We start from the raw sequence: 14,491 nt of genomic DNA on the forward strand, positions 1-14,491 counted from the left end.
CCCCTGAATATCTAAAGTGTGCACTTTACTGTAGCTATATTAGTGGACATTCTTCGATTCAGTTTTTTTAAGTGGCATTCTTCAGGTACCTAGCAGTACTAAGAGAGTTGCACTATTTCTATCCTATCTTGAAGACAAATGACGACCTCTCACCTCTAGATTTGTCGATCATCTGGGCGAGCACCACGAATGCCAGGTCCACGTTCACATTCTCGTGCGCAGATGTTTCCACGAGAGGGATTCCGACTCTCCGGTTCGACGCAAAGTCCCGCGCCTCTCTCAAATACTGGTCGACCGCGTCGTCACACTTTGTAGCCACCAGGAGGGCTGGCTTCTTGGTTTTTGCTAGAGTTGTGAAGCAGTTCTGTAAGAATCGCATCTGGTCTTCCTGCGGCCGGTTCTGAACCAGACTAACGTCGCAGACCAGGATGAAACCGTCGATGTTCAGCTTGCCTTCGGGCATCGTCTTCTGTTCAAAGTCTTGCTCAATACCTGGGGGAACATGGGAAAATATGTAATTATACTTTTATACTTATAGAGCATGGAAACAGGTCTTTGATTATGAATCAGGACATAAAATATAATTCTTCACACCCTTGCACAAGTGAAGGTCGAAGTTAAAATTTCCTACAGAAGAAATATTATGAATATAAATTATTTTCTTCCACTTTAACTTCAGTAAGTCATCAGAAATATTACTCTGAACTGTACATTATTTGGTATACAGCGCTTCTTTTGAATTTCCCTCAACAATTCATTCAAAGAAAAGTGTGAATCACAGAAATATCTGGCTTTCTTGAGTTTATGATTAGAAAGACTAGAAAATATACAATTCACAATTTTTGCCTCAGAATAAGTCAGATACAAGCATTTTTGGAATACGTAAAAGCTCTGCCTACTGTTAATAATGTAACTGTCAATCAAATCTTTATGGGCCATTGTCTTCACAAAAGTGATACACTATCAGAAAAAATCATATTTAAAATACCATTCATAAGTGATCGTAAAAGAAGGGCAGGAACTGAGGACTTGAAAAGGCCATGGTCACTGAACTATACGTTTGACATTTTGCTGATAATTCTTGTAATCAAAACTGGATACAAACGCTCCACAGTGACTGCCACTTGACAGGACCTATAAGTTGAAGGTTACCGAAACTTAACCTAGGAACTTTAGAATTACCCTCAGTTCAATTTGACTGATAGTAGTGTCATTATTGAGAAATATATCATTATTTTCTTCTTAATTTCATGTGGGGCAAAAGAAGGTTTTAAGTGTGTTTTAGGGTCTGGAATGATTCTGTCGTACAGTAGGGATACAATGGTCATGTGGTGATCTCACGGTCACCATGCAAAATGTTAAAAGAAAACCACCGCCTACTATTCTTAATTCAAAGTTGAACCAGACCTACCCACATACAAAATATCATCACAATCCATCTAGAGTTTCTTACGTATTGTTGACCACAAGTATGCTGAACACAGACACCGACAGACACACAGAACATATTGAACAATACAGTAGATGCCAGTTAATTGCACAACGGATAACTGCACACTTCTGTTAAATGCACGGAATCCCAAAATCCCAAACCAGTGCGGTCCAGCTGGATAACTTCGGATTATTGCACCATCGGATAATTGCACAAAATAAACTGGCAAATGGGTCGTGCAATTAAACGGCTTCTACTGTACTGCCATTTTCACAGAAGTTATGAAGAGGAAATGTTTGACAACCCACCTAACTGATCCTTACAAATGTACATGAGTTTCTCTGCAGACACCACCTTGGCCACCGCGGCTCGCTTGATGTAGGGCATGAACGTGGACGTCCTTAAAGTCTGGAATGACGTGTCGTCTATAAACTCTGTCTGTTCCACCACGTGGAACGTGAAGTCCTGTCCCTCATCCCAAGTCTTTGTGACCTCCCCCCAGTAGAGGAAATGGTCGTTGTTCACGACGCGACCGCCAAAGTCGCTCTGACTCAGGACCGAGATATGTTCGTGGAAGTAGTTGTCCGCCAGGGGGCGAACGAACCGGTTGCATAAACACGATTTTCCCACGCCTTGCGCTCCCTTGTCCCTCTCCGTTCCGGAAAGTCCGACAACGCTGATGTTGAATGTCCGCATCTCTTTCGTTTTTGCCATGTTGAATCTTCTTCTTAGAGTTCGTTGTTATTCCTATAGCAGCAGATACGACTTAATACTGATGTTCACACAAATCTCTTCTCTGGTTGGTGGATGACTTGGGCAGCTAGGATTCTATTGGCTACTTGTAGTGATGTGCAGGAAAGATGTCACATGATGTGGAGGTGGATATCTTGCTGTAGACCAGTGGCATCAGGTTTACTGATGGTCAGAAGGTTGGACTTCCATACTAGGACAGTTGCAGTGGTTTCCTGAAAGTATAACAGAAACACCTTTAATGAACAAAATACATGTACATTGACATTGAATAACAAGCACCTCTAAAATAGCAACAATTGAATGTCGATATTTTATAGATTGTGTAAGCCACAGACAGATATAACAAACAGTGTAAGAATCAATAGAATACTAAATCCTAAACGCTAAATGAAGCATATCTGAAATCATTATCTGAAAGCATATTAGAAATTCTGTAGAAAAATATTTGTACGACTGTCATCTTGTGCAAATAGTGTCATATCTACAAATATACATATCAGAAATATGTACATACAAATATTCATATATCAATCCAAACATTTCCTATTCGAAAACACTAACCATAAACAATTAATATTAAAAAACAAGTGTTGTTGTCCCAAAATATATTCATAATAATAGATCCCATAGCCATAGGACTAGTCCTTCTTAAGTTATACATGTACAGCTGAATACATACATCAACCTCAGGTCTACTTTTTGGGACTTACGTACTGGTCACAAGACTAGAAGCATTAGACAAAGACCTGTAACATAAGACTTCACTTTCTCCCTCCAAGAAAATTCCACAAAAGAAACAGAGCAGAGTAACCTGACCTGATAGTTCCAACTGACGCTCGTACAAAATCCCCGTTTAAATTCCATCAAGAACGCAACCAGCAACAATGCGGCTCTCTGTTTGAATTTAAAACGTGAACCTAATCTAACCTAGAAAGGTAACGCCTGCAAACAAACCCTGCCCTCGGACAGACTTCAAGAGGTTCAAAGTTCAAAGTTACAAATTCCAAAGCAAAAGCCGGCTACACGATTGTGTGTGCTTGCTACCAGTAGTTACACAAGTCCAACATGTGACAATCTTCTCTAGTAGATCACATTTTAACAGTTGGAGGGAGATGTGTGCTGAAAAGCTTTGCGTCACAATGTAAATATGCCAGACAAACCACGCCAACACCGCTTTGTTGCATGACATCATGGTATTGTTTCAGGGTCAAAGCGTTTCAGTACGGGGGATGACTCAAGCACAAAACAGGTTTATCATTAACAGAATGATCTTATTTAAGACATTTGTTACTGCATTAGACTGTTAGAGGCTGAAAAATCAGGAAATACTGTTCTCTCAAAACTTACAAAAGTTACAACTTATATAGATATGTTCTTATTCATGAACAGTACAAGGCAAAATCTACTGTCAGTGAGTCTGAAAAATACAGGCAGAAATATTAGTAAACTAACATAAGGCTATAAACATATTGATTGTTACTAAATATATAGAACCGGTATAAACATCCGCCTCTATGTAATTTTCCCAAAAGCAATACAACAGACTGTTATTATAGGAACTGGAATTTAATAGCTACCAGGAGACATGTAGAAAATGCCAGGTTTTCACCAGGTGATCCAGACGTACTGTATTTTCTCACCACCATACCTGGCCCCGCAACAATGCCACCTTGTCTAACATGCCAATTACAATTGGGCACAACTAAGTTAATCATTTGTTTGAAGGAGGTACAATGGGAAAGGGGACCTGTATTCTTAAACATGACACCTACACCTGTACATAAGCATTATAACCAGCTGAGTGTAACCATTATGTCAAATTCATAGCACCAAAAGCTGCTGAATAGGTTGGAGACAAATTTTGAATTTAAAACCACTAACAACAGAACATGGCAGCTAACTTTAAATAGTCATACAAATTTACATTACGATAATCATAATTCACAAGTTGGTCAAGATCAGATGACTGGTAAAATCTGGTCTATGTTGATAGGAATCACCAAAAAGTGGTCATATTAGAAGACTGGTAGGTATAAGTTTGAATTTGACAGTACCATACAAAGAAATGCTCTACTCAATTCCAGGAGCCATGAAAATGGGGACAACCAGTAGTTAAGCATTAGCGTAAAGGCTGCAGAGCATTAAGCTATTACTCATGGGGTAACTATGCAAACAGATAGGAGACCAACAAGACAACCACTTTCCTCTGTAGGAATCTCGCTTCACCTGACATGACTGGAAAGTGGTTCCGATTTCCCAGGATTAGGAAAGAAGCAACTTAGAAAAACCTGCCCAAAGCAGTGAAAAACATAAAATACGCCAAATAGCAATTACTCTCAGAGAGCAACTGGATATGATTTTAGAAAATTTTCATATCCAGTTGTTTGAGTATTACAATTTGGCATATCTTATTGCCTGGATGTCTAACCTTCACGGGTGCAGTGAAAAATAATAAATACGTAGTGTTTGATTATGGACCAAAACACTTACTTTTGGCTGAAAGCCACAAATAAAGCTAAAATTTAACTTCTTCCTGCTGCCTGACCCTAACCTTAAGAACGTGGGTGTTAAGAAATCATTTATGCTGGTTACTATACACTTGTACATACAAAAAATTGCACATAAGACTAACAACAAAGTAGAAAGAATAGAAACATCAAATTTGGCAAATACTGTAGCACATGCACTTGGCACTGACCATATGAGGTCCACCATATTCTAGTTAATTTACACTCCACAATATTAATGTCAGTGGCAACAAATGGTTATAGATATTTTTCATAAGACCCATAATAGTATATCTGTACTATAACCGTTCCTCAAGCACTTACAGATGTCAGCCTACCAATTTTTGGAAAGGTCAGGAAGTAAATTTCAACACAAATGTCTCATCGTTTACGAAATAAACCATTCAATGGATTATATTACTAATTAAAGTCGTTCAATAGTGCTTGTGTTATAGCAAATAAAACCTAGCAGGGGAAAAATTAAAAACTATGAAGAATTTACGTCATGAATACAATACATGACCCCAAATCAATCATTCAGTGAAATACACCACAGTCACGTAATGTAATAGTCTTATAGGAAATGAAACCAAGCAAGGACTATCAAAAACCAGAAAGCATTTACATCATGAATGCAATACATATGCCAGGAAATTGAATAATATGACCCATATAACAATCATGTAGTAACTATCATTTGTAGTCTTCAGTGAGCTTCAAACATAACAGACTTCTTCCAAAGACATTATTTGCTTCAAGATATTGTAAGAAGCCCACTTTAAAATTCAACACTTCTTAACATGTATTGTTTCTATTCTAGTCTTCAATGAGCTTCACACACAGATGAAGCAATTCTCAATGTATCATAAATGCCCACCTTTATAAGGAACACAACCTCTTGTTGTTCTTTCTCCGAATGTTACAGCACACTCAAGAACATATTCTAAGGACACAACATCCAGCTGTATTTTGACCAGTGAAACAATGAACCTTAAATCTTACATTATTCTATAGTCTTTGATGAGCATCTCTATGTATAAAAAAAAGGCCCACCTTTATAAGGAACACAAAGTCTTGGTCAATGTTACAGCATACTCAACTCAAGGACATGTTTTAAGGACACACCATCCAGCTGTATTTTGACCTATGTAACCAGGAACCTTGTCCTGACCTCCGGTGCCATCCCACACAAATGTGTGCCAGTCAAAATACAACCTTTTATCCTGAGACTGTGGGGCCCACCCACTCTACGCATCACTTCCTGTGCAACACCATATTTGGACGGGCGTCATTTTTCACCGTTCTGGCAACAGGTGTGACTGTTTTGTGTTACCACACGAAGGACCAAAACCTTTAATAATATAATATTTATTGAAATTCAAGTGTTTAGTACGTTCATTAAAAACAGAAAGTGCTATATAAATCTGCACAGAAAAGTGTTACCAGGTAAGAGTTTTCCAGTACCAAAAATATACTTTAGAAAGCCATGACCTGAAAATCAATTGACATCAAACACAGGTACTACAGTACTTTGCTTATAAAACATACAAAATGCTTGATTTTTGTAGTTATTGAATTCTGTTAACTTAAATCACCAGTAGTACATCTTTTTCATCATAGATTTTTGGTTTCTTACAGTTGTACCTAAATATATATGTGACCTAACCTAAGTATGACCTCATTTATAGCGTCTTTGAGTCAGTGCCTGTACCTGTTGGCGTTGGGACAACTAAACATGGGACAATTTGCTTAGCCTAAACAAATGTACTAAACACTCATGACATCAAACAATAGTGAAACTTCATCTACATCTGAATTTTAAGTTATGATGATGTAAGAATAATCACATAAGCTCCTAAGAAATTAGAATGTTTGGGTACACTACAAAACATAGTAACACCATTTCTACATCTCTATCCACTGGTTATAACTTTACAAATCCTCAAAAGATTCCTCACGTCACAAAACAGTCCTCCAGTGTCAATTTTCTTCATGACAAAAAATTACGACCAAGCCAAAATCACCCTGAACATGATACTGATCTGTTGCTATGGGTAATTAATTTGACGTCTTTGTCCATAGCACACACTGATGGTAATTGAAACGTTCTGGATAAGCCAGTTTTCTCCGCCCACATCCAATTAAGGCTCTGAGCCCCTTTCTAATCTACTGATAATTACCAGGACAGGGATTGACTCACCTTGAAAGCGTAAGAGCTCAAACTGGATGAAAAAAGCTTACTTCCAGTTCAATGTATACACGACCGTGAGTCCAGAAAACTGGAATGTTATGCTAGCGTGCGATCTGAAACATGAAGTCAGGGAGTTTCCCCACGTCACTTCCTGTAGGTCACCCTGATCTACTTGTAAACAAACCCAAACTGGAATCAGCCAGAGCTTTCATGAAGCAATTCCCTATGTTCTGATAGTGTTAGTAATGTAGCGTTTCATATATTTGTATAATATAGTCAAAGAGAAACAAGCAAATTGAGGCAACACTCCCTACTTCTTGGTAGGACTTCTCTGCAGAAGATGACAGTCATCTGTCTGTCATTACTGGGGCAAACATAACTACCATGTCTTGATCATGAGTAGATGGGCTTTCCCGTCGTCACTTCCCTTTTCACACAGACAGTGCATACATGAAATATTTGAACTACTACTAGTAGTACTACTGCTTGCCTGTCCCCTACTCTTTCAGTACAACATCTATACTTATTACAGTAGTAATACTGTTGTATCCATTGCACTAGCATCTCTTTGACTACAATGTACCTAACATAACTCTAAATATCAACTGCTTTCAGATAAATAATAGATGCATAGGCTATAACTAGTAATATAAGTCAATGACATGATGCATGTTTGTGTTCCAAGATATGAGTCTTCGTCTTGGATTCTAAGAAATAATTTGAAAATTGAAGCATTGGAAACTTATATGACTAAATACTAATATCATAGCTTCGTCAGCTTACTTCCTTGTTCAAATTTACAGCTTGTAAACATTTGCTAAAACAAAATCTATCCAAATGAGAACACATTACATCTATTATGCAAATGGTGAAAGCTTTGTTCCTTGTTTTACATGATCATAGACTGCAGATTGAAAAATTTGTTTCTCTTTGTGTGTAAATACTTATCTTTCACATGATACATAGCCTTGGGAAAATGACAGCTCAGAGACGGTAATCGACCAGTTTCGACTTTATTCATCTTTCTCAAAATGCAATCTAGCAAATTACATGGAAAAAGCTTGTTTGCTTGTTTTACAATGTTCAAAGACCGTAGATTAAAAATGTTTCTTTTTGTGTGTAAATACTTATCTTCCACATGACTCAACAATGTAATCTAGCAAATTACCGTCTCATGTCTGGTACTGATGTCTGGTAGGGGCTGCCGTCTCGTTAGCAAAATGAGAAATTTTTCCGAACTACTGTACCAGAAGCTAATTTGCAGACAGCACTACTACCAAGATATTCAGGCAGCATAAAGGAAATATTGTTCACATTTTGTTTGGAATCAGATACCCATTAGACTGGTCCAGGTACATCTCACAAATGTTGAGAATAATCAATCAGCAAAATGAGAAATTTTTTCGAACTACCGCACCAGAAGATAATTTGCAGACAGCACAACCATCAACATATTCAGGGAGCATTAAGAAAATATTGTTTACATTTTGTTTGAAATCAGATACAATTTCAGTTACATCTCCCAAATATTGAGAATAATCAATGTGTTACATCAATGTTTCAAGCTAATTGCGTATATTTCTTTGTAGTTAGGTAGATTACAATGAGACATGACGTCATGGCTTGGCCTTGTGACAACCTTCTGTAACAGAAAAGTCTTTGTCAACATCTAAAGACAAGAGTAAACCTATCTCTATACTTCTCCGAAAATGACTATTTCCTCTCCAACGTAACTTAATATTACATTGTTGACATCCCTATTGTACCCTTTTAACAGCCCATCAAGACAACTAAATGACACTTCAGCAACCTGGCTTTCAGCCACTATTATTAGAAATGTGTCCACACAATTAGGTTCAGCAGCACAAAAGCTTCTCTATTGAGTTTCCCAGCACAATTGATGAAACCTCTGCGCTAAAAGGGCTTCCTATATCTGGAAAGACAGCTTTTGTGCCGGACAGAAAACCAAGTTCGAGGTAATTATTCGGGGTGGGGCGGCAATTCTTCCTGTGGCCGGAGTAACACGAGGTAATTTTCACTTGTTTATTCCACCTGACTTAAGGTTTAGACGGCTAACGACTTTTCTTTGTTACTCTCCAACCTCTCATAAGAAGATATTAACATGTAAACTTTGTACAGGCTGTTTTTGGAACAAGAGGTAATTTTCACTTGTTTATTCCACCTGACTTACGGTTTAGATGGCTAACGACTTTTCTTTGTTATTGTACTAAGGCACGATCTAGACACGTTTTTTTCCTGATATCGGCGAGCCAACAACCTCTCGCCGACAGCTCTTTTTCAGCGTCTAGATGGAACTGCAATATCGCCATAAAGATATCGGGAAAATTTCACCCGAAAGGTCCGGACCATTCGTACGATAGCTTAGCAGGGGTCCCCGATAGCTTAGCAGGGGTCCCTGACAGCTTCCGCGCGCGTGTAGATGTGTCCCGACTTCGGGAAGGCTCAATAGCATACAACACGGGCTCATAAGGCTATATAGCTGTTTATGACTGCAAGCGCCATGGGTGTCCCGCGGCCAAAGTTCCAGATCCCTCCCGACACATCCACAGATATCGGTAAAAAAACTGTGTATAGATTGGGCCTAAAGCTACATAAAATCTGTCATCAGAGGACTTAACAGAAAACATTTAAAAAAACAGAAAACATTTAAAATTCAACCCAGTCAGCAAAAGAGCTAATGATGCATTTGCAAGATGTCTATCAGGATAGGGATATGACATCATCTTTACTGCAAAAGTATATATACACGAGACACAATTAAAATCAACATAGTACAAGATGAATGAGTTAAAAAGAAGATGCCTGTGCTAACCTTTTATCAGTAAAATCTTAATGGGCAAAAAATTATACCCACTATCAATATATACTGTATTGCATTTATCTAATAAATATTTGCGAATGTTGCACTGTTGTTGGTATGTCAATTAACTGCATTCCAAGAACGGCCAGTACAAAGCTTACGAGTTAATATCTTTTCTAGAGGAGCTGGTTTTCCTATCGGTACTTACAGTTCAATTTAATGATCATTTTTTGCCAACCATCTCAGGTCAAAACAAAAGCCTCCTGTATTTGTATATGTTGCACTGTTGATGTTACTGTCAATTGACTGTATTTCAAGAACAGCTTATGAGTTAATATCTTCTCTTGAGAGGCTGGTTTTCCTGTCAGAACTTACAGTTGAATTTAATCAACATTTTTCTGGCGACCATCTCAGGGCAAAATGAAAGCCTCTATTCATAACAGTTCTCCCAGCAAAAGAATTTTGATTTGACTGATCTTTCTCCCCTTTGTAACACCTGTTTCTCTGTTTGAACTACATGAAACCACCAAAGGGACTGCATAAGTGATAGGGAGTGTTCATTATGATGGGCATTTTCTTTCTTCAAGAAAGAGAATTTATTTCTCTGAGGCTTTGTGGATATTAGCTGTCATTAGTTTGAATGACAAGTTATTCTCAAAAGAATAAAAAGACATTTCAGTACTTTGCAACATGACATATCTTTTACAACAGAAGACACACCACTACCAGATGGTCCTAATTACGATTCAATATTCTGTAATTGAATTATCTCTGTCAACCACTTTTGAAGGATATATGTCACTGAAATAGACATGATCTAATATCATCACAGAATGCAGTGAATGATGATGAAAGGAAGTACCAAACAGCTTCTAATATCTTTGAAGAAATACATTATTTGATATCATTCACTCTGTTATTAATGATATAATTAAACATGAATATCCATCTATGTCTGTCTATGTATGAGTGGTTAGAAAATATTATTACAAAGTTGTTACAAAGACAAATTGGTTTTCTAGTTACTTTGCACAATAGAATGTTAACTGTCTGCACATTATTCTAATAGTAGACTGGTGTTTATTGTGCATTTTGTTTTCAGACTTCTCCATCTCATCATTATTTAAATGATTCTGCAAAGAATAAAGTAGTGTCAAATTCAAGGCATAAAATATAAATAGGATAATTTGACTCCAAGTAAGATATTTTGTAAGTACATCTCTCCAAAAACCCAAGAACAGAGAAGAATATCATTGTTGAGTGATACTGTCTGCCTTTGACATGAGTATCATAATAAAACGCGTGTCTATCTTGCATACAAAGTAGAATCTTACACCGGAAGTCATAAGTCATAAACGTGTCGCGTCTGCATCCAAATTTGCCATTCGGAAGATCAACAATCAGCGATATGGCAGTAATACAGGGCTTGACTCGCTGGTGCAAAATCAGATTCCAATTTAGGACGGCTATAAAAACGTATTAATGTTATCTCATTCTGGGTGGGGTGCAGATTTAATGCAAGTATGGAGGACAGTGTTTTGCTCAAAATTCCACAGAATATATTGTCCCTTTCGTCAAGGAAAAGATAGAGACGGTTTCGTAATTATGCGTCTTTTCATCTGTAGTAATGATGAGGATGTTGCGCAGTGCTTGATGATGCCAAGCGACCGTGCATATGGCCAACGTTCTGTGATGTCACCTTGTAACGGATTACCTCATCACACTGGCTGGTCTGGAAATCAAAGGGCCACGTTTGGAATACATAATAACCGCTGAGTACTCTTTGAAAAAAAACCTGGCATTTGGAAGGTGCTGTGTCCTCGTGTAACAAGACTGAAGAGAGAACGTGACCTTCCTTCATGGACCAAGAATAAAAAGTAATTTCCGTCTCAACCTTCCACGGGCAAGATCTTTCGTAATTACGAAGGTTTTGCAAAGCCTACGGAAATTCAATCAGATGTGGATCGCATTTTCAGACAGTGCAAGCTCTAATCATATCTGAGCAACGTTTCTCCAACAGATCATCTGCATATTTGATTCGTAGGCATCACATTGTATACCATGATTTGTATAATTTTGATGACAATTGTATATTACATATATTGGACATTCCAGTGACACAAAAAACATGGCACAATCTTGTCCTAGCCAGCTTTTCTCTCTAGTTTTTGTATTTTTCATGCTTGTAATTATAAATGTATAAAATGTATGTACATATTGTGTCACACTAAAAAAAATAATACGGACTTCTTTCTCTGCTTAGCACTCAGCATTTATGAGAAAGAGTATAGGAGCTGAACACAAATCACATGTGTGGCCTAAGGGCTATAGAAATGGAGATGGGCAGCACCCCTACGGGTCTGTGACAGACACCCAGGTGACTTGAACTTTTAGCTTAAACTGGAAAGCAGTATGAATAAGATGGGGGCATCCTAACTCAATGAAACAGAAACACAAAATAAGACAAACTTTATCCTAATCTTGTAGATCTATGTTACACACAAAATTCATTTATATGTATATATATTATATACATACATGTACCTTCCAAGAACTACCATGGAAATCATCACAATGACTCTCTAAGGACATGACCTGAGAATTAGAAAGCCAGGAAAACGGTCACAGGTCAAACTTTAAGCATCCCACGTCAGCTCTTAAACTTGCCTATTAAACTCTTTGTGGTTGACAGAAATGCTATCTCAGTCATTTTTTGCATCAGCAAAAAAAGATCACATATGGAAAACAACTCAAGTTTGGACTCTAGGCAGGCTTTATTAAAACTAACTTTCAATCTGTCAAATCAGCTTTGTTTTAACAAACGAAAATAAAACATTTGAACTAGCTTGTTATTCAAGTTAATAAAGTTTCAAATGCCATAGCACTCATTCGAAACAGACACGGAGACAGAAGATGTCGAAAATAACAAATAAATATGACCTTTGACCCATTCTGTTTATACTTTAAGTACACAGAAAGTTCGTTCTGGTAGCAAACACTTCAAGTTCAACATTCAACACAACCAGATGTAAAAAAAAAATGCTCAGAAATTTAAGAAGAGGAATTTTGCATGTAAGCGTATTAAATCAAATTGAGTTTTCATTGGCATCATGTAAATGTATAATTTTACAAAGTGGAGGAAGTATCTTTCCTGGGAAAGTGTCCAACTCCAAGTGGTAAGCTGGTGATCAGGATATAGCAAGCTCAAGTTCCTTGTCCATTTAATGTATAAAGGAATTCCAACTTGGCAATGAAGGGGGGTGAGTGGGTGGGGGGCACTGGCCTTGTCACCATGCCAGCTGTTCGATTTGGGCCCTGCTAAATTATTGCACGTTTCTCGGATAATATCTAAAACATACAGAATAGAATACCACAACAGAGTTCCTAATACCTCTTCAGTATGTTATTACTTTTTTACCTTATTCATTATTGGCATACATGTAAATGTTGTTTGAATGTGCCACCTGTGTTCAACTTCAAGTTCGTCCACATGGAAGACTTTGACCTTATTTGGAAGACTACTGCATGTTTCTCGGATAAGACTACCTACAGAACACAGAATAGGGGGTACCACAACAGAATTTCTATTACATCTACAGTAGCAACTTATTACTTTTTCCCTTATTCATTATTGGCATCTGTTCTAATAAAAGATTGGGAATACTTTCTTCTGTCTGTTAAAGTTCGCCCACATGGAAATGCTAACGACTTTGCTGATTGATGGTTTATAGGGAGTGTCTCTTACTCCGCCCACACAAACAATAACAAACTGGTCCTGCATCAGATGTCAGGACTTTTCCTGCTACAGCCTAGGTACTGTAAATGCAGCAATGTTCGCTGTATTTTATGTTCACGGTTTTTGCAGTAGCCACTTCACCGCAAATTTAAGACCACCGTGAATATTTCGCCATTGTAGTATGTAACTACAGTCTATGGCGCTACCACGAACTTAAAACCACCGCGAACACTCCATTTTCCTGCTACCGCATAAGTAAATGCTCAAGAACTTTTACAGTACTCTCTACAACATTTGAAAGACATCATGGCATTTAAACAGAACCTGTTAGTTTCTTTCCCAAGAGTCTAATTAAATGTACACCAGTAATGTTACAGTTTGACAGACGAACATGTAACACAGGCACATGTGGTCCTTAATAAAGGGAACGTTTGAGAATATTTGATAAGCCTTGTTACCAGACCCCAGCCCGATTTCAAAAATATCTATTTTTGCGATCGGGCTGGGGTCTGGTAACCAGGCTAATTTGATAATTGTAAATCATCTGTATAAAAAATTCATTTCTCTTTCCATACAAGTTATGATGCTATCTTACAAAAGCTTGTTAACTACTAAAGTAGATCAACCTTTTAAAAGCTTCCAACAATTTCATACTGTACAACTACACAGGTATTTTACATGTAGCATGGTAATAGTAAAATTCCCACCACCAAGATTGACTTATGATTACTACATAACCACCACCCAAAAGACTACCTAATACAGGGACAAGCCACCCACATATATCATTCAAACAAATTAAAATACTTCTTTCGAACCCCCGCCACCCACTGCTATATTAGATCAAGTCAGCTCACGGTCAACTGACTTTCTTAATGACTAGAGCTGTGGACCTAAACGAAACACTAGGTACAGGTACAGGGGTTTAGGTACAGGTCTGGGCACATATCTGTACCTTAACAAACAATTTGAAATTTTAAACAGTAAACATTATCTTTATTTACACTTCAGGTATCCTTTATGTGGATAACCTAGGGTTCAAAAGGAATGG

General features: G+C 37.7%; 1 protein-coding gene across 1 annotated transcript in view; it reads right to left on the reverse strand.

Annotated features, from left to right (window-relative positions):
* Positions 1 to 14,491, reverse strand: part of LOC118432802 (rho GTPase-activating protein 35-like) — a gene marked incomplete in the record, with an annotated part of 69,592 nt that overhangs the window by 35,711 nt on the left and 19,390 nt on the right. The window contains 2 exon segments of the mRNA XM_035844421.1: positions 248 to 492; positions 1,741 to 2,397. Of these exon segments, the coding sequence (XP_035700314.1) occupies positions 248 to 492; positions 1,741 to 2,146 (651 nt within the window).

The sequence above is a fragment of the Branchiostoma floridae genome, chromosome 16 (assembly GCF_000003815.2).
Source record: "Branchiostoma floridae strain S238N-H82 chromosome 16, Bfl_VNyyK, whole genome shotgun sequence".
Classification (NCBI taxonomy): domain Eukaryota; kingdom Metazoa; phylum Chordata; class Leptocardii; order Amphioxiformes; family Branchiostomatidae; genus Branchiostoma; species Branchiostoma floridae.